Here is a 19,067-nt window from a genome sequence, read left to right on the forward strand (position 1 = left end):
GCGCCCGCACAACGGGGCGTTTACATAACTGCTGACTACTACTTCAGACGTCCAATTTTTGTGAACCAAACACAGGGATTTATTTTTTGAATCCATAAAAAGCAGTACACTAAACAAAATTATAAAACACCAATTACAAGATGTACCTGTAGGTGGGGTTAAATTCGCGATCGATGCCGACCTCCTGCACCTCATCAAGCTGATGCTCCGACACCGGTCCCCACCGCTTATCCAGCTTACGGTTGAGGTACTGCAGATACAGTCTCAGCGCCAACGCAATAACCGTGACACCAGCAAGACACCCGAAGCACACCCACATGCCCTTGCGGTAGTACGGCGAGTCAGAGGAGGGAAACATCTGCGTGCCCAGCAGCGGTCCGCACTGACCGACGAAGTTCATGATGAACATACCAGTGCCCTTCTTGGAGTCCGTGCCATGGTTGTCGACCGACCATGGCATGATCACAGAAACTGCACTGTACATGCCGATGGCACACAGGTAGAGCGCAAAGTAGCGAACACCAGTGAGATCGACAAGCGCGAGGATGAGATACCCTGCCGCAGCAACCATGGAGTGCCCGATGACGAACACCGACCGAACCCGGTACTTTGCAGCAAAATAAGTTGTAATGATGACAGACATCCACGAGATAACGTAGGGCGGCGCACTGAGACCTTGCGCGTGCACGGCGGTGAAGCCCATGTCGTTGATAATCGTCGGCATGAACACCGACAACGTCGAGAACGAGACGTTCACACAGAAGTACATGAGCGCAATCAACCACGTGCGTGGCTCCATGATGGCCTCAAAGATTTGCCTCTTGTTTAGTCCAAGCTTGTGAGCCGTCTCGCCGTTCTGGCGCGCAAGTCTCGCGACCGCGATCTCCTTCTCCCGTGCGTTAAAGAACCTGGCTTCCGGCGCTGACCGCGGCAGGAAGAACAAGCACACGACGCCCATCATGATGGAAGGAATACCTTCAACTAAGAACAGCAGACGCCAGTTCTGCAACTTGGAATTGCCCGAAGTGATACCATACGCAAGCGCGCCGGCGAACGCGGACGCCGCAGGCGCAGCGGAGAAGAAAATGCCAGAGCGGAACGCCATCTCGTCGCGTCGGTAGAAGAACGAGAGAAAGAACGGAATGCCCGGGCCAAACGTGGCTTCGATGGCACCAAGGAAGAACCGCAAGGTCATCATGCCGCCAAAGTTCTGCGCAGCAGCCTCCAGACATGAAACGACTCCCCAGAAACAGACAACAGCGCAGACATAGTAGTTCGCGGGAAAAACTTTCCACAGCAGCGTGCACCACTCGAACAAGATATAGGGAATGTAGAAAATAGTGAGCAGCCATGCATACTGCGACGACGACAGTCCGAGGTCGGTGGACATGCCAGCGGTTTTGGCGTTGCCGATGTTGGAGCGATCGAGGAAGGAGCACAAGTACACAGCGGCGAGGAGCGAGATCAGTCGGAGATCGAGCTTGCGCAGGTACTTGCGCTCTTCCTCCTTGGAGTAGACTGTGGTGGCAGCGGCGTATGCACCGGCATCGGTGTCCTCCATGAAGTCATTGTCGACCTTCATGGTCTCGACCGATAGCACGTGCGTGGGCTCGGCGAGTGCAGTCTCCGCGTCCGTCATTGTTGGGGATGTGAAGGAAGTAGATGCACACTGATGATGACGAGCCTATGCGTATACCTGCGTCAAGCAGTAGCGAGAGGGGAAGACCGACCGGCGGCGTATAGTTCAGTGCAGGCAGAGAGACACAGGAGAAAGCGAGAGAGGGAGGAGCGCAAGATATAGAGCGAGTGCGGGGAGGACAGCAGAAGTTGACAGCAGCAGCGCCTGACGGCAGCCCAGCAGTGCACTTCGAGGCAGGCTCGAGCGGGGTGAGCGAGCATTGCTCACCCACAACCACAAGACACGTCTCTCGTGACCCGCACTTGGGCCCTAGGGCGTGCGGACTATGTGCGGAGCGCGGAGAGTCGGAGACAGTGTGGAGACGCTATGACAGAATGGGACACGGCGGGAAGGACAGAACAAGGCAGGCATCCGCGGCTCTGCGGGTATTTTCCGGCGAGCGAAGTTCAAACCTGTGGGGGTGAGCAGCTCAGTCCCTGGCCCCGCGCGCGTGCTGTTGTGCGAAATGCTGCCGATCGATCGATATGGCTTCGCTGCGAGTGGCCAGCGGGCAAGGTTCAGAGTTCAGGGTTCAGTCCTGGCCAGTGCCCACGGCGACGGGACGTGTGCCGGCGGCGGACGCAGGCACGGGTGCAAATGCTCACACGCGCGTCCGCACTGCAGTCGTCGGCGCCATGCGCGAACACACCCAGCTGGCACTTGCAGGACCGCGCGGCAGCTGGAGACAGCACTGCAGCAGAGTGCGGGACGAGAACACGGATGCCCCCATGCCACGAGGCCCGCGACCCCGCGGCCAAGCCGGAGCGTGCACCGAGCGAGACACGCGCGGCAGAGGCGCACGCAACTGAGCCAAGGACGACCGGTTCGCAGGAGCAGCCGAGGCTTGGGGGCCCGGTTGGGGCGACTGGGAAAGGCAACCGTTTCGACGGGCTCATCGCCGTGCCTGCCCGCCAAGGCGGGGGCGCTGGATCGCCGGCGGAAGAGGCTTCAATTGTTCGCGCCCGCCGCACCGGAAGAATAATCAGCCAGCCAGTGTGGATGCAGTTCATATCGCGAGGGAATGAGCTGTTGCGTGTTCGCGCTTGAGCAGTATGGGGAAACAAGACACGGAGCTACGGTCCGCCAGCTGCTGCTAGCTTCCCCAGACTCGCCCCGACCTTCCCCGGTCTTCCCCGCACTTGCGTGGTCTGCCCCCGCGTTGATGCGAGTTGCGTGTCAACGGTCGCGTAATGACGTCCCGCTCGATCACGTCGCGGCTAGTGTTGCTCCCCGGCACCATGTGTGACCATCGGCTCTGGAGTCGCATGCTTCCCGTCTTTGCCCGGCACCGCGTCGTCGCCGCACCCGTCCCGATATATGAGGCGCCGGACCTACCGGCCATGCGGAGCATGATCGACTCAGCCGTCTTCCGTCCCGACTCTGTCTCCGACCACGACGTGCCGGTCGACCTTTTGGGCTTCTCCATGGGCGGACATCTTGCTCTAGACTGTTACTTCCGCAGCCGCTCCGACGCAGCCAGACATCCTGGCGTGCCCCGGATCCGGTCTCTTATCATCATCAGCTCGTATGCACGAGGCTTAGGCGCGCACGAGCGCAAGGTGCGCGTCGAGACCCTCGAGGTGCTCCAGCGACACAAGTACGCTTTTATCTCTACGCCCCGCGTCGCGCAGTTTGTCGGGCCTGGCAAGCTGGACGACCCCGACGTCGGCGGGCTCATCCGCGCGATGGACCGCACCCTCGGCAAGACCGTGCTCGTGAATCAGTTTCGAGCGCTTATTGATCGTGCGAACTTCATGCCCCGGTTGCACGAGATTGACATCCCGGTGCTTTACATCGGCTCACTGGGAGACCAGGTCGTCAAGGCCGACCACATTCGCGAGATGCACGCGAGCACAAACCACAGCAAGCTGCTCTTGTTTAAGACGCATGGGCATATGCTGCCTCTAGAGGCGCCGGTAGATCTAGCTGAGGCTGTGTGTGATTTCGTTAGCTCCTCCAGGGGAAATACTGTATGAACAGCATAGTGTTGGATGCGTAGCGCGAATGCGACGCGGTTAAAGGGCCGGCTGATACCAGCACACGGGGCGGCACTACTAGCCCCTCTCTAAGCGCCTGGCGATGTGTCAGCACACGCGTCTGCACGTGCGCGCGGGGAGAGTGGGCGCGTAAACAACACAAAAACTCCCAAGCATTTTCCCACACGAGCGCGCGCGCGCACGCACAGTCACACATAATGTCCGCCCTCGACCGCATCCTCCTCTCAATCTCCGAGTCCGCGGCGTCGCTGTCGTCGCTCGACTTTTCCCGCTACGAGAACTTCACAAACGTCGTGCTCCAGCGGGGCGAAACGACCTCGCTCATCCGCGATGTCGATGCGGACGAGCAACAGCTCGTCGCAGTCGACGAAAAGGAAAAACGCGCGGTCCTCCGTAACAAACGAGCTCTAGGTTCGGCGAAGGATGCAAATAAACTGAATGTGTCTGCTGCGTCTGTTGACGATGGCGTAGATATCGATGATATCTGCGCCGACTTGGAACGGCTCATCAACATATAGTAAGCACGCGGCGCTCCTGTTCGTGTGTGCGCGCGCCCTAATTTTGATTTCTAGCCCCGCAGCAGTTGAGCTATCTGATCGTCTGGCATACTACAGAGAACGAGCGCGCACACTGAAAGACTCTATCGCGCGCAACGAGGCCCTCGTTGATCAGGTATGCCTCACGTCTGCTCGAACATGTCTTCCTGCTTCTCATCTGTCCTATAGCAAAAGCACAAGCTCGAGTCTTTACATCTCTCGTCAAGCGCACCCTACGGGCTGTAGCGCCTGGGTTCGCATTAGTACTACTACAAGGGGCGTTTTGTGTCCATCGGAACTGAATTTGTTACTGTACAAAGCGATCGAATGCAAATGCACTTTTGTCCTTACTCGTCTTTCTTGTCGACTTCTGCAAGCAGGCCCTTTGTGGCAGGTGCGAACGACGTGACGTGGATGACCTCCTTGACCTCCGTTCTTCGCATCTCTTCAATTTTCGCGTCCTGGATCCGCTGCACGTATCCGATGTACAGCGTCACCTCGGCAATTAGCACAACAGCGCCGGCAAACATCGACAGTAACAGCCGCTTGCCAGTGGAAAGATTGGCGCCGCCCCATGTCCACACTGCGAAAGCGACGGAGACGACGGAGAAGAGCACGTTCACGATGACGGACAGCTGCTGCTTCAATTCCTTGGTGTCGAAAGTTTCCATAAATCCTGTAGTGCCTTCTGGAATCGAGTCGACAATCATGCTCTGGTATTCCTGCTCCTCGAGTCGTGCTCGCAGCATCTTCATTCTGGCGTCGTACTCCGGGTCCTACGTCCACGTTTCAGTACGGGTGCTCTGGGAATTGGGAAAGGGGGGGCGGGCTTACAGCTTTCTTGGCTGGCTTTGGCGGAATATAGACCTCAGTCCCGACTAGCAGGTTAGCGAATGTGTACCGCTTGTCGACGACACCCAGCGCTACCGCTATCCGGCCGAGTGCGCGGTGAGATAAGAACGCCGTGTCCGTCGCCAGCGGCTTGTCCGCCGCGCCCGCGTCCGCGAGCACCTTCTCGTTGTACGCCTGAATCGCCTCGGCAATAAGCGCGGTCTTTGTCAGATTCGGCATTGCTTCGGCTTCGGTGGTCGTGGATGCAGTTGCGTGCGAATCGCTCGGAGCTCCCTCCAGCAGCAGAGCCGCTCCCGGCAGTTGAGCGGCGCCGGGCAGCTGGGACATAGGGTTAGGGCGCTGCTGCTGCCAGCGCGGAATCAGCGTACGGCCCCAGCGGAGCTTGCCTCGCTGCGGTAGTCTGCAGACGGTGACGAGTGCGCCTTTGGCGATCGCCGGCTGTTTTGGGCGGTTGTGGGGTGGCGTCTGCCTGGTCAAGACGACGGGGACTCTGCGGCGGCCGCGCACAGATCGGGGCGGCGGAGTCGACAGCGCGTTCGCCGTCGCGGCGTCGCGGCGTCGCGGCGGACGGGGACGGCGCTGCGTGAAGTCGTCGCGCACGGCGGCCTGCAGGCTGCGGCGGATGGCGCAGCGTGGACGCAGTACGTGATCTTGGTGGCCTTTGTTGTGGACATGCCTCAAGCGGCTACGCAGATGCGGCACCCTGGGAGGAAGGGGCGGCGCGAACCCGAATGCGGATACATGACGCTCTTCTGCCGGCGTCCTGGCGCAGTCTCGCTACAGCACTCGGGCATGTCAGTCACTTCCGCTCCTTGCGCGCTTCCACCGGCTTCGACACCTCGTTCTATGGGTCACGCTGCAGGACTGTCCCGCGGCAGTCGAGCAAGACACGTCTCTGCACGCGGTCTCTGGAGCAGCGAGAGAAAACAACTTTTTAGAGTGACGAGCTGCACAACACAACTAGCGCCACGCGTGCGTAGCCAATTTTCGTGTCTCGCGGTGTTCGTCGTCTATAAGTAAAGTTGGCACCCCCTCCCACTTCACGCATCCCTCCCGCATCGTCGCCACGCGTTCGCCTCCAGCCGCCAGCTGCCACGGTCTCGCCGCCGTCGCCCCGTTTTCACACAGCTGCCTGTCTCACGGTACGCGGTCAAGCAGTGCCATTGGATGGGCCAGATGTTTGCTAATAGAAGTTAGAATCACCGCTGCGTCCGTGTCCGAACTTGTTAGATCGTCGAATCATATACTCTGGTATTGTAATTTGTTGCTGTTTATTACTCGCAAGTAGTCCATTCAGCTACTCTGGTGCTGAGAGCATGATTAGCATACTTGCGCGGCCTAGATCCAGCACAATGAGCGTCATCATCGTGGCTTCACGGCCGTCGCCGCTTCCCACGCCGCCGCCCACGCCGCCCCCCGGCGTGCGTCGTCGCGGCCACTAAGAGACTAGCTACTACCACTTGACGAGCCATGGAGCTATGACGACGACTGGAGAGAGTAATGGCATGGAGTTTATGGATCTGCGAGGCGTTCTTTGTCTATGACTACTTCACCGCTCTGCGTTGCGGTGTGCAGCAGGCGTGTTCTGTGTCTTCGGCACGAAAGCTACCGCATGTTTGTAGTCATTTGTAGCTTGCATATATTAGATGCTGTCATGCGCTTCTATAATTAACATACTCAGAAACATGATGAGTCGCAAAAAGTCATAAATAGGGGGCCGAATTTTGGAGACTGAATGGGGCGATTTCGTCCGAAGTTCCGGTAGCGAGACCATCTAACGTGTCTCAGCGCCCGAATTACGGGGGGGTCCAGCTGGAACGCCCGCAAACAGATGCCGTTCGAACGGTGGGCACGGCCCCCTTTACTCTACGGCCAAGACGATGTGGGACTTGACGACGCGCCAGGCCCAGTCTCCAGTCCCCATTGCCGCTCGTGGTGTGATGCTTAACTGAATTGCGAGAGAGAGCGAAACACAACAAACTCCGTAAGCTAATGGCACTTTTTGATGATGTACAGACATTTGCATGCGACACGCGGCCTTAGCCGCCAGCTGCCTCCCTATACCACCGAATAGACCGGTCCGCGCCGACACCGATGAATCCTTGCGGACGCGCGGATCCGGCGGTCTTTGCCCATTTGACGCACCAGATCGGCCCGTCCGATTCGTTCTGCGTTGCGACACATTCCGTCTTCTCGATCGACCAGACCTTAAGCGACTTGTCGAAGGATCTGATAATCATCAGTACAAAGCCGCATATAACACGAGAGCAACATGACAATTACCCGCTGACAATGTACTCCCCGGTGAAGTTCCAGTCTAGAGACATGACCCATCGCGAATGGCCGGCGAGGTTGAAGACCTGCTCACCCGACTTCACATCGTACACTGTGATGATCGACGAGTCGCCTGCCACGGCGAGAAGCTTTGACAGCGGAGAAAATGCGACAGTGCGAACAGGGTGTACGTTGCCTAATCGGAATTAGCAATCTTACTCGCATGCAGTGACAAGGGACACGTACCGAGAAGGGAATGGACCAGCCGAGCCGACTCCGTGCTGAAGAGGTAGACCCCGCCGTCCTCGTGACCCGTCGCGATATAAAGACCGTCATTGGACTAGGCGTTGCAGCTGTTAGAACGCCACCACGAGGGGTACTTAGGATAGGAGCATACGTACATAATCAATGCAGAGACCTGCACTATTTTTAGCCTCGAGAGTGCCGCAGTGTTCGGCGGTTTCTCCAGAGACATTCCACACGAGGATACGGCCGTCCAGGGTCGTTGCCGCGAGGAAGTCGCCGTCGGGAGAGAAACGGATCGCCCATAAGGCAGATTTTGCTGCAGTATATAAGAGCGCCGGTCAGCTTGATGCGGCAGAATACGAAAATACTGGCCGATAAATCAAAGGAAGAGACGAACTCACAGTCGCTGAAACGGTGGAGACGTGTACCGTCGGAGATCGAGTACACGGCGACCTCGCCCTCAAACCCGCTGGTCGCAAGCAGACCGGCCTCGCTGTGTGCGCAGAGGTGGTGTATGCCTAGTTTATGCTCCGTCGACAAGGTCTTCACGAGGGAATGATCGGGCAAGACTGCACTCCAGAAATTGACGGTGGAATCGCCCGAGCACGTAATGGCAAGATCAGGTGTGGTGTCGGCAGCGAATATATCTACCGCGTGAGCTATCAACAACAACAGCACTTGTTAGCGAGCTGCAACTACTACAGGCGAGGATGACAAGAGGAGAGACCAACCGTCAGAAATGAGACTCGTGGCAAAGTATTGCTTGCTCTGTAAAAAAGACGAGAGAGATGAGCACGGAGAGCGAACGAATACGCGCAATGAGCTCGCTGGAGCGTGCTTGTGAGAGTTACCATGGCAAAAAGATGGGAGAGCTGCGCAACGAGGCGACAGTGCTCAAGGCAATGCACGGACTGCGTGGAGGGGTTGATATATGCAGAGGGTGCTGATGAACCGTGGCAGCGGCGGTCGCGCGAGGTAGTCGATGATTTCGTAGATGTGACGAAGGCGCAATGCGCGCGGCTCAGGAGCGAGCGTTTTGGCGGGAAACACTACGCCCGCAACTTCGCCATTGTCATCCCGAACAGGCAGTTCCCGCCACGCGCGTGCCTCCGGCCGCCCGTTGCGTGCATTAGCTTAGTCTAAGGCCGCATTCCGCACATGCGGGTCTCATCTTGCGCGCCACGGCCACCCGTCTCACGCTTGTCGTTGCTGCCACGCGTCAGCGAATGTCTCGTTCAGGTACGCTCCCATGCCCTGATATATACCCTGCGCCGTAGCCGCCAGACCCGTGCCTTTCCTATTTAGGATGCTGCTCGACCGTCGCTGTCTCACCGTCGTGACCGTCGTCATGGTGCAGTAGTGACCTCCTATCGATACTCGCTGTCTATATATTCCATGCACTTGCTGCTACACCCCGTCTTATCCCCCCTCTGTTGCTGTGCCAGCCTCTCTGACCACACCCCCGTCCTTACAATGCTGTCTTGTATCCTGAGCACCGTCTACTACCTCTGGATTGCAACGGCCACCGTCACCTCTTACACGCCGTACAAGTGCACCTGCGATGGCGCATGTACTGTGACGACGTCGACTGGCAAGTACACAGGCGTGTCCGACAGCACCGGTGTGCGTTTCCTCAGTTTGCACTACGCGAAAGCGCCTACTGGTTCTCTCAGATTTGCCGACCCGGTTGCGTTCAGTCCGCAGTCCGATGTGACGTAAGTCTTCTCATGAGTTTGTGAAAGAGGCATGGCTGACTGTGCTTTCAGGTACTCGGGCACTTCGCTACCCCCGTACTGCCCACAGGGCACATATGACAACGAATCCGAGGACTGTCTCTTCTTGAATGTCTTTCGCCCGACTCCGGTCCTCAACGAATCTCTGCGGCCCGTCATGGTCTGGTACGCTGCATACGGGCTTCTCCATATGTTTTGACTGACTTGTCTGTAGGATTCACGGCGGCTCATTTACTAGCGGTGGCTCTGCAGATCCGGTTATCTACGGCGCAGATCTAGCGCAAAACGAGAACATCATTGTGGTTACTGTCAACTACAGACTCGGTCTTCTTGGTATGTTCGACGACGGCACGAACACGAACTTTGCGATCAAGGACGTCATCATGGCGTTGCAGTGGGTGCAGACAAATATCAAGTGTAAGTGTTGTGCACTCCTTGGCCAAGTGATATTGAGCTAACTTCTGTACAGTATTTCGCGGCGATGCTTCCAAGGTCACTATCGCAGGACAGAGCTCTGGAGGTACGCTGATCCGCTCGCTCATGTCCACGAGCCAGGCATCCGGTCTCTTCGAGCGAGCCATTTTGATGTCAGACCCTATGGACTACGGAGTAAGTTTGCTGGTGAGCAATGGCGAGTGTCCCGATGCTGATCAAATGGTAGTTCTATCCCCGCTCAACCTCGACCGGCCTGATTACTCCGCTCGTGTACTCTGCAACAGGTTGCTCCAACATTACCTGCATGCGTGGGCTGTCTGTCGACTCGCTTCTCACGGCGCAGACGACTGTCGCCAGCGAGGCGCCTGCTGCATACATTCAGGTCAACAAGGCCATGCCGTTCTCTCCCGTGATTGACAACTCGCTTATCTACTCCGACTTTGCCGTCTATGCGGAGCAGAATACACTTCCAGTAAAGGTGCCTATGCTTATGGGCACAACGAAGGACGAGGCCAATCCGGCCGTAGAAAGTATGTTTCCGTCAGCGATCTCGACCGTCTATTATGAGTATATTCTCCAGGAATCCATTGGCCAAAGACGCACGGAGACTGTGATGGCATCTGGCGAGTTTGATTTAGATGACAGCAACAATGACACGACGAGACTCGAGGGGGCCTTTTTTTCCACATCGTTCTATTGGACCTGTGCAGTCAGCAAATTAGCGGAGATCATAACGGCAACTTCGAAGACGGTGTACTTGTATACACTCGACGTTGGCATCACGTACCCCGACTACGAGTCTTTCAGCCTGTGCCAGGGAGCGTACGTGTGCCATGGATCGGATCTATATCCTCTCTTTGGCACATACAACGCCAGCACCGTGACTTCAGCTGAGATCGCGGTCAGCCAAGAATTGCAGCTGCGGTGGGGCAACTACGTCAAAACTGGAAACCCGAACACATCCGGCTCGTCGTCATCCTACGCAAGTTGGCAGCCTGTGGTGTCGTCGACGAACCTCAACGCTCACAATTTTGGATGGGACAACGTGTCGCAGGCGATTTTGCCGACCAAGTGCGGTGCGTTGCTCGGCGGGTCTGTACCATTCGATTACCAACTTTCCTCGACATAGAAGAGAAAGTCCCATGATGGGCGGTGTTTGGTTGGCAGTGCTTGGTCGCTACGTGTAGCAGCCGCGGGAGTACTCCGATACCAAAGTGCATTGTAAGACTAGAGATATGTGAGAAATAGTGCATGACATGAGCATCTTTGTTACCAAAATTGATAATTTACGACGGCGTATTATAAAGCGGTTTTGCTGTCGAGATGCGGTTTGCGGAGTGTATGACAAACCACGCTATAGGTTACTACTTTAGGAAGTTTCAAGAGTATGATACAAAGGGGTATATGTTATGATGTTGTATATTCATATGTACAATGGCACACCCGAGACCGGTCATTTCCGTGGACCCGACTTCTTGTGAAGCTTTTCCCACTCAAACATGGGAGGCTTTTTCTTATTGTTCTCCTCTCGCGAGAGATCGCTGAGAAACTTTCCGGTGCGAGGCACGTTGGTCAGTTTCTCATTGATGATGTCGAGAAACTCGGGATGGATCGACTCCGGGATCTTCTGCTCGGTGTGATGCAGCGAGCCGTTCTCGGCGCGCCAGACGTTCTTCACGTCCTCGTGACATGGTCCGCAGACGGTATGCGCGCGCTTGACTCTACCGCAGGACGGGCACTCGCAGAGCGACTCGACGGGCTTGATGTGCTTGTCGCCCGGCGCGAGCTGGCGCATGCGACGGCGACGGAGAGAGACTTTCTTCTTGGGAACGGCGAAAACGATTCCGAAGGGGTTGGAACCGAGGCCGAGACCGAGGTCGGAGGGGAGTGGCAGGCGCAGGACGATGGCCGGAAGCAGTGGTGTCGCGAGGAGCGAGGACCAGGCGGTATCGCGCGGCCGCAGTGCAGCGCCAAAGCCGGATAAACGGGAGAGCCAGGAATTGGCGAGCAGTGGTCGTTGTAAGGACGCCATTGGTGGTGGTATGGTATGGTGGAGCGCCGGGGATCGAGTCGTGCGAGGACGATGAACTTGAGGGTGTTGTGAAAATTGTATATCACGTGAGGGTGTGCGGCGTAGCACACGAACCCCGTTGCTAACACTTGGCATAAACGCGACGACGGCGGCTGCATGACACGCAGCGCCAAACGAACCGCGACGCGTCGTAGCCGGCCCAAAACACTGCTTTCCCCCCTTTTCCCACTACCGGCAACGTCAACCGCCACAACCACTTCCACGAACCAGCACCGTTCGCACACAGCTACACATACAACAAGACATATACAGAATGGCGACTGCAGAATCTCTACAGCCGCGGACTTATGTCGGTTTCGACACGATCACGCGTCAGATCGAGAAGAAGATGCTCAAGCGAGGGTTCCAGCTGAACGTGATGGTTGTCGGTGAGTGTGCTTCGCGAGAGGGAGTGTAAAGAGCAAGTCACTGATTTTGACTGGGAAGGTCAATCTGGACTGGGCAAGTCGACGCTGATCAACACAATTTTCTCGTCGCATCTCGCGGACAGCAGGGGCAGACGATCACCGATTGAGCCCGTTCGCCAGACGACGGAGGTTACCCCCACTTCGCATGGCAAGACACCGCGCTGCATCATGACAAGCGGCTTACAACTTGCTAACATCGTCTAGTGATTGAGGAGAACGGTGTCAGACTAAAGCTGAACATTGTGGACACGCCGGGCTACGCAGACAAGGTTAACAACGACCGGTGTTGGGAGCCGATTGTGAAGTACATCAAAGACCAGCATATGATGTACCTTCGCAAGGAGCTTACTGCGCAGCGAGACCGGTTCATTAATGACACGCGCGTGCACTGCTTGCTCTTTTTCATTGCGCCGACTGGCCACTCGTATGTGCTGTTTAGGTTTTTGTATTGGAGTTTGCGCTGACTGGATGTATAGTCTGAAAACGCTGGACATTACCGTGCTGAAGAAGCTGGCTGACATCACCAACGTTGTGCCAGTGATTGCAAAGTCGGATGCGCTGACGCTGGAAGAGCGCGCGGCGTTCAAAGCGCGCATCCACGAGGAGTTCGCGGCGCACCACTTGAAGATGTATCCCTACGACAGTGACTTGCTGGACGAGGATGAGCGGGCCATGAACACGCATATCAGGGTAAGTATAGAGTGAGCTTGACTGTGGAGTGGTTGCTAACAGGTGTAGGCTATGTTGCCGTTTGCGGTCGTTGGCTCTGAGAACGATATCGTCGTGGACGGCAAGGTTGTGCGAGGACGCAAGAGCCGTTGGGGTGTTGTCAATGGTATGTGCTAATAAAAGAGAATGTGTGACGGGCCGACTAACTCCTTCCAGTGGAAAACGAAAACCACTGCGAGTTCATCTCGCTGCGCAACTTCCTGACGCGCACGCATCTGCAGGACCTGATCGACTCGACCTCGCAGGTGCACTACGAGAACTTCCGGTCGAAGCAGCTTCTCGCGATGCGGGACAACGGCACCAGCAGCAGCAGCAGCGCGCGCCCGATCAGTCCCGCGAGCAACGCGAACCTCGCGGGGACCGCGTCATCGCAGGCGATGGAGTACGGCAAGCCGTCGGGGGATTATTACAGCAGCGGCGGTGGCGCGCAGCTGGATCCGCGCACAATGGTGCACTAGATGAGATACTGCATACAGTAATAGCGGGCGGTGGGAGGTGTTTCTATCGGTGGTTCAGCGGGATATATACATAAGCAGCAGTCGCAGAGAGGATAATACACAGTATTTTAACCATGGCGGGGTACCTTGCTGGGCGCCCACAAGGTTGGGCCATGGGGCTGGATAAGCGTGCGGCGCAGCGCTTGCCCGCTCTGGCCCAACCGCGCTCTGCGAAATCGTCAGCCCGCCCACGTGCGGCGCCTCTTTGGCCACCACACTAAGCCCTAGCCCTGCCGTGCCCTGCCTCCGCTGTTGCCAGCAACTTCGTCCTCCCCCCGGACCTTCCGTCCTCCTCAAACACGCGCCTTTCCGTACACCGTCATCCCGTGCCTCTTCTCCCACGGCGCGTGCCGTCCCCCAGTCATGTCTCCCGAGATCCCGTTAGACGCCGTCCGCCAGCACGCCCTCGCGGTCACTGCTACAGCCCTAAAGACCGCTTCTACGACCTTGCTGCCCGCGCCGCCATTCCTTGACGAGTGCAACGGCGCAGCGCTCGACGACTACGACTTCCCGCTGCGCGTGTTCTCCGTGTTTGCTGTGTTCTTTGCGTCCGCAATTGCCGTATTTATACCTCTCTTTGTGCAGAAGTACGTCCACGCCGGGCCTCAGTCGACCATCACTACCGAGGGTATTCTTGTCATTGTCAAGCAATTTGGCGCGGGGGTGATCCTTGCTACTGCATTTATACATCTCCTTCCCGACGCGTTTGATGCCTTCCGCAACCCTTGCATCGGCGACATCAGCTTCGATGCGTGGCCCGGCGCGATCGCTATGATCGGTGTGTTCCTCACCTTCGCGATCGAGAATATCGGCCACAGGATTGTGTCCGACAAGATTCGGCGCGCGGAGGAGCAGTTTGCACGCGAAACAGCGGCCGCGGAGAGCGACATCATTAATCAATCTGTCTCGCACGACTCGGACTCGCTCGACATCGACGCCGACCACGACTCGGTTGAGCATTCGGCACATATTCCCAAGCACCCACACCACAACGGGCATTCACACGCCCACGGTGGAGGTACGCAGCCATTGGGGACGTTGGAGCGCATCTTCTCACACTCAGAAACGCATCTGCACAGCCACGGGCACACTGTCTTTGAGATTGGCAATGTCGCAAACCTTGGTCCTGAGCTCGCTCGGGTCTCGGCGTCTGTAGACCGGCTCAGTCTTTACGTGCTTGAGGCCGGCATCGTGTTTCACTCTGTGCTGATCGGCCTAACGCTCAGCGTGACTCAAGCCTCGGCATGGACTTCGCTGTTCATCGTCGTCATCTTTCACCAGTTCTTCGAGGGCATGGCCCTCGGCACGCGCATAATGGACGTTAAGTCAATCCCGCTCTCGCGCAAGTATGCTCTCTGCTCGTGGTTCTGCTGCGTTACTCCGATCGGCATGTCCATCGGCATCTTCCTCTACGAGCAGGCCGGCGCTGCCGCGACCGCCTCGTCGCCGCTCGGGCTGTGGGTTATGGGCTCATTGAACAGTTTATCGGCGGGCATCTTGCTCTGGGTCAGTCTTGTCGAGTTGCTCGCTGAGGAGTGGATTCACGGCGAGCTGCACGAGGCGTCGCTGCCGCTCAGCACGGCGGCTTCCCTAGCTATTGTTTTCGGCGCAATTCTCATGAGCGTATTGGGGTAAGTCACATCTTCTTAATCGTGTAGACCGCTCACTAACTCTTTCCAGCGTATGGGCCTAGACGTGTTCCCCCCAAAAAATCTCTGAGTTGTGAATCATTTTCTCTGTTTATTACTTGGGTCCCCATAGACTGTTCCGGTGTTTCTCTCTTATGTTGAGTCTGTATTTTTTTTGGTTGCTCGTACAGTTTGCGGATTTTGCTTTGCGATTCAGCCTCGCCATGACTGATCATTTCTCTCTCTGTTTTTGGAGTGTACCACTGTTGTACTTGCATATATGTATCTATATAGTGCGCGACTTGTAGTGCCAAGTCTGTTACGACTCGACAAGGGAACGCATATGCATAGAATATAATGAAGTTATGGTCAACATAATTTAAGAGACTAATCTGACGTTCTTGGAGACGCGGACGATCCCACTGTCCCTTTTCTGGAAGGTGGCCCATTTGGGGAGGTATTGCAACAGTTCATCGAACGCAGGAAGAACACCAAGTTCGCCGTCTGCGAAGGATCTATCCGTTTTCGCAACGGACACTGACGCGTTGCGTGATGCCGCGGATGGAAAGAATGTGCCGACTCGGGGGATCCATTCGTCGTAGTACGCAGTCGCAGTCAGATGCGTGACAAGTGTGTCGTCAAGCGTGCTGCCGTCCGGAGCCGAAATACGGATTTTGAAGGGCGCGGTGCCGTTGCATGCCGTTGGAGACGCGAGGTCGCAGCGCGACCAGAACTCGAAACGTGTCAGGTTCGCAATATACTCCGACGCGGAATGGTCGCCGGCAACGACATCGGCGAAGTACGGGCTCGCGACGACGTCAAAGCTGAGCGCCGGAATCGTGTCCGTGTAGGCATCTGAGGAGATAACGAGTTCGCCGCCGCGTGAGAAGGCGGAGTGTATGGATATCACGAACGAGGATGGCGAGTCGCGATGTGCTGCCGCGTTGAGCCATGTCGAGGACGGCATTGATGAGGCGGCCGCGAAGGGTCGTGGCGGCAATGCAGGGTAGGAGCATCGGCTTAGAGTACCTCGTTTGCCGAAGGGAACACAAGTGAAGTTATTTGCTGTTGGTCTTGTCTCGTTAGCACTGTGACATATCAAAAGTGAACAGAACACTGACATATCGTCGAGGAGAAGCGGCATGTATTCCGTCAACCCAACAAGGTTCATCTCGCCGCCCTCGCGCCACGTACCCGTGTTCGCGTCGGTCAGGTTGATCGTCTGCTCGACATACACCTTAAGAGGGACTTGCTCCGTGAACGGAAATGTCGTCAGCGATGTGGCGATCAGACTAACGACGACAACAAGCGTGATGAAATAGACTGAAAAACTGAGGAAGATGCGGTGGCGGATAAGGTAAGCGATGTAAGGGGCAAGTGCTAGTAAGAGGCTCGTGGAGATTATGGACACGACGCCATAGGCTGTTCTTGTCAGTACCGACTCACAAAGCAAGTAAATGAGACCTACCTAAAAGTCCGTTACTGCCGTCCGCAGCTCCATACCGCAACGCATTCACAGTGAAAAACATAACCGGCAACAACAGCACCGCGGGCACCAGCACGCCAAATAGAATTTCAGCAAATCGAAGTGCAGTCAGACTAACGGTGTTAAATCCCAATTTCTTTCCTATTTGTGTCTGTTTGACCTTCTTCGACATCAGTGTCGTCTTCTCCGTGATCTTACTCCTGGCCTGTTTTGCTTTGACCGTCGCTCCGCGCGTCTTCTTCTTCCTCTTCGGAGTGTTCTGTTCCGCGCTCGCCGCGCTAGTAAGAAGAGCGCATACCAGCGCGATCGTGGAGCCAGTGTATTGCACAATAATCACATAGCTGCCTCCGATTTCCGCGTTGAAAAGCAAGTATACAGATCCTGCCCCCATCAACCAGAACCAGAATGCGACTTCGAACATCATGCTAAGCTCAGACTGCGACGGCGACAACGAGTGCGCAACATGCAGCGACGCACATGTGATAAAGAGACACGTGACAAGGATTGCGAATGTTGGCATATCGGAGGAATATATGATGTCTGGGTTCAGTTTCGCAAACAAGTAGGTGAGGCCGGCGTTGGTGGCTAGAAGAGCGAGGATGACAGCGGGAAAGCGGAGCCAACATGACCACTGGAGTTTGACTGACTTGACGTAGGCAAAGTACAATAGAAGCAGAAGAACGACAACCGGACCGGCGATGATGAGAGCGAGTGATATTTTTGCGAAGATGGGTAATGGAACAACAACTTGGAACCGCTCGAAGACTGGTTTAGTTAGTACTGTAAAACTTCACAAATATAGAAACCTCTAACCATCGAAAAAAACTCCAAGTACTTCTTTATTCTCCTCTGTAACCAGTTCTGGCTCCTCAGACGAGAGAAACGACGCAAGACTTGCAGCCGACTCGAGCATATATCGCAAAGCGCCTCGATGCGTGCTCTTGATACTGTCGTAGGGACTGTGATATCGCGCGCGGGGTTTGTAAAACGCTATATCAAGGCCACTGCACAAGACTTAGTTGTTATCTGGCAAGTAACCGAAAGATCACAAACCGGAGTCCGGCTTCGTCGTAGCACTGATAGTCGGTCGCGCTCTGCACCAGGCCTAAATGAAATGCATCTTGCATCATTACGTTTCCGACAGAGTCATCCACTGTTTGCATATATCATCAGCTCAATTGCCTCACCCACGGATTTTCGCTCCGACTCACATTTACCGAATGCTCGCAGGGCCTCGTAATTTGACCCCCGGAACAGCGCAGCACGGCCGCCCGCGCCCGCGCCTTCGAGATTAACAAAGTAGTTAACGAAATTCATTGCAGAATGCTGCACGAATGCTGACGACCCAAGCATGCCCAGCTCCTCGCCGGTGTCGAAATGGAACAGGATCGTGCGTGCTGGTCGGTGTGTGGAGTAGTAGCGGAATAGGGCAAGTAACGTCACGATGGAGATGCCGTCGTCGGTGGTGCCTGTGATCAATGAGCAGCGTGGGTCAGAGTACGTGTTTCTCGCGACCTACCGTAAGAAGTCGAGACACTATCGTAGTGTCCGGTGAGCATGACCCCGGGAACATCCGTGGTGCCCTTCACGATCGCGTAGATGTTCTCGCTCTCGAAGTAGACGCGGTCGACATGATGAAAATGCATGACCGAGATTGAGCCCTCGCTCGCGTCGATTAACTCGATATACTCACTTGCGCCAGCCGGTGCTTCTGCAATCGTCTGCCGCACGCGTTGGAGCAGGTACTCGCGCACGTAAGCATGCTGTACAGAGTTATAGCTATGCGGAGTTCTGCAGATCGCCTGTAAATCGTGCCACGCGGTGTTCACGAGAGCGTCAGATATCGGCAGGGACGAGGTCTCGCCGGTGATGTTCCTCAATGCACGCGACGCGGGCCATTCGCTGTTCTCAATCTGATACTGCCGCCAGACTAGCAGTGCATACAGACACAGACCCAGAGTTGTTGCGAACATAGTGGCCGCTAGCTATGGCGAGATGGACACCGAAGAACGGCGTGCCATTTTACTTTCCGCACGACGCGGGATCACATCATGCGGGGCCCCGAGCCGCCTCATGCAGAGCCGTCATCACCGCCGGATGCGATTGCGGCATCGCAGCCCGGGAGAATCGGACCATCGTCAGGATGTCACGAGTATGCTGATGTGCAGTCCACCGTGCCAGGACGTCCGTACCTAGCATCCGCACTAGTGGTCCATGACAGCAGAGCTCCGTCTCGTCCGTGTCGCGTCATGTCGCCGGATGCCCCGCGCGGGGGGCCGTGTTCGAAGCGGCAGGTGGCTGCGCGGCGCGGCTACCTTGTGCGGCGCTGCTTGCGTTGAGTTGTGACTTGCTGTGAGCGGCTGGAGCCCGCGCCGCCATCGTCGCGCAGCTGGCTTCACCGCAACTGCTGCTGGCCCAACCCCCCTCGTCTCCCGTCGCTTTTCCTCGCTCCTGCTCTCCCTGCGTCTGCATCCGCG

The 19,067-nt window shown here is 56.4% G+C and overlaps 10 protein-coding genes across 10 annotated transcripts; 5 read left to right on the forward strand and 5 right to left on the reverse strand.

The window, feature by feature from the left end:
* Positions 1 to 5: 5 nt before the first annotated feature.
* On the reverse strand, positions 6 to 1,891 carry V1518DRAFT_196889 (major facilitator superfamily domain-containing protein). Its single transcript, XM_066900886.1, has one exon. It carries the CDS (start codon positions 1,637 to 1,639, stop codon positions 134 to 136), a length of 1,506 nt encoding a protein of 501 aa, XP_066760613.1. The 5' UTR covers positions 1,640 to 1,891; the 3' UTR covers positions 6 to 133.
* A 1,136-nt stretch (positions 1,892 to 3,027) lies between these two features.
* On the forward strand, positions 3,028 to 3,654 carry V1518DRAFT_437167 (Alpha/Beta hydrolase protein; the record flags this gene model as incomplete). The annotated part of the gene is made up of 1 exon (XM_066906317.1): positions 3,028 to 3,654. The coding sequence occupies one exon, from the start codon at positions 3,028 to 3,030 to the stop codon at positions 3,652 to 3,654; it is 627 nt and encodes a 208-aa protein (XP_066760614.1).
* Positions 3,655 to 3,843: 189 nt separating this feature from the next.
* V1518DRAFT_413251 (uncharacterized protein) lies at positions 3,844 to 4,566 on the forward strand. Its single transcript, XM_066903282.1, has 3 exons — positions 3,844 to 4,192; positions 4,248 to 4,347; positions 4,401 to 4,566. The coding sequence occupies exons 1-3, from the start codon at positions 3,873 to 3,875 to the stop codon at positions 4,455 to 4,457; spliced, it is 477 nt and encodes a 158-aa protein (XP_066760615.1). The 5' UTR covers positions 3,844 to 3,872; the 3' UTR covers positions 4,458 to 4,566.
* V1518DRAFT_437168 (endoplasmic reticulum-based factor for assembly of V-ATPase-domain-containing protein) lies at positions 4,559 to 5,282 on the reverse strand (the record flags this gene model as incomplete). The annotated part of the gene is made up of 2 exons (XM_066906318.1): positions 4,559 to 4,987; positions 5,046 to 5,282. The coding sequence occupies 2 exons, from the start codon at positions 5,280 to 5,282 to the stop codon at positions 4,559 to 4,561; spliced, it is 666 nt and encodes a 221-aa protein (XP_066760616.1).
* A 1,385-nt stretch (positions 5,283 to 6,667) lies between these two features.
* On the reverse strand, positions 6,668 to 8,575 carry V1518DRAFT_413259 (WD40-repeat-containing domain protein). Its single transcript, XM_066903283.1, has 7 exons — positions 8,435 to 8,575; positions 8,315 to 8,351; positions 7,985 to 8,242; positions 7,739 to 7,899; positions 7,584 to 7,677; positions 7,347 to 7,533; positions 6,668 to 7,292 (listed from the first exon to the last, which is right to left on the reverse strand). The coding sequence occupies exons 1-7, from the start codon at positions 8,435 to 8,437 to the stop codon at positions 7,103 to 7,105; spliced, it is 930 nt and encodes a 309-aa protein (XP_066760617.1). The 5' UTR covers positions 8,438 to 8,575; the 3' UTR covers positions 6,668 to 7,102.
* Positions 8,576 to 8,644: 69 nt separating this feature from the next.
* V1518DRAFT_413263 (Carboxylesterase) lies at positions 8,645 to 11,219 on the forward strand. Its single transcript, XM_066903284.1, has 5 exons — positions 8,645 to 9,298; positions 9,350 to 9,481; positions 9,531 to 9,733; positions 9,786 to 9,925; positions 9,978 to 11,219. Exons 1-5 carry the CDS (start codon positions 8,979 to 8,981, stop codon positions 10,878 to 10,880), a joined length of 1,698 nt encoding a protein of 565 aa, XP_066760618.1. The 5' UTR covers positions 8,645 to 8,978; the 3' UTR covers positions 10,881 to 11,219.
* On the reverse strand, positions 10,954 to 11,893 carry V1518DRAFT_413267 (mitochondrial 54S ribosomal protein bL32m). The gene has a single exon (XM_066903285.1). The coding sequence runs from the start codon at positions 11,781 to 11,783 to the stop codon at positions 11,205 to 11,207; it is 579 nt and encodes a 192-aa protein (XP_066760619.1). The 5' UTR covers positions 11,784 to 11,893; the 3' UTR covers positions 10,954 to 11,204.
* Positions 11,894 to 11,954: 61 nt separating this feature from the next.
* Positions 11,955 to 13,551, forward strand: V1518DRAFT_413268 (Septin-domain-containing protein). Its single transcript, XM_066903286.1, has 6 exons — positions 11,955 to 12,211; positions 12,270 to 12,398; positions 12,455 to 12,674; positions 12,727 to 12,940; positions 12,989 to 13,085; positions 13,136 to 13,551. Exons 1-6 carry the CDS (start codon positions 12,097 to 12,099, stop codon positions 13,435 to 13,437), a joined length of 1,077 nt encoding a protein of 358 aa, XP_066760620.1. The 5' UTR covers positions 11,955 to 12,096; the 3' UTR covers positions 13,438 to 13,551.
* A 216-nt stretch (positions 13,552 to 13,767) lies between these two features.
* On the forward strand, positions 13,768 to 15,495 carry V1518DRAFT_391847 (Zinc/iron permease). The gene is made up of 2 exons (XM_066901768.1): positions 13,768 to 15,107; positions 15,157 to 15,495. Exons 1-2 carry the CDS (start codon positions 13,840 to 13,842, stop codon positions 15,167 to 15,169), a joined length of 1,281 nt encoding a protein of 426 aa, XP_066760621.1. The 5' UTR covers positions 13,768 to 13,839; the 3' UTR covers positions 15,170 to 15,495.
* Positions 15,233 to 18,879, reverse strand: V1518DRAFT_413274 (uncharacterized protein). Its single transcript, XM_066903287.1, has 7 exons — positions 18,110 to 18,879; positions 17,802 to 18,059; positions 17,644 to 17,743; positions 17,404 to 17,594; positions 16,573 to 17,355; positions 16,226 to 16,526; positions 15,233 to 16,177 (listed from the first exon to the last, which is right to left on the reverse strand). Exons 1-7 carry the CDS (start codon positions 18,561 to 18,563, stop codon positions 15,484 to 15,486), a joined length of 2,781 nt encoding a protein of 926 aa, XP_066760622.1. The 5' UTR covers positions 18,564 to 18,879; the 3' UTR covers positions 15,233 to 15,483.
* Between the last annotated feature and the right edge of the window lie 188 nt (positions 18,880 to 19,067).

This window comes from Limtongia smithiae (assembly GCF_038497785.1).
Source record: "Limtongia smithiae strain NRRL Y-17922 unplaced genomic scaffold V1518scaffold_3, whole genome shotgun sequence".
Taxonomy (NCBI): Eukaryota; Fungi; Ascomycota; class Lipomycetes; order Lipomycetales; family Lipomycetaceae; genus Limtongia; species Limtongia smithiae.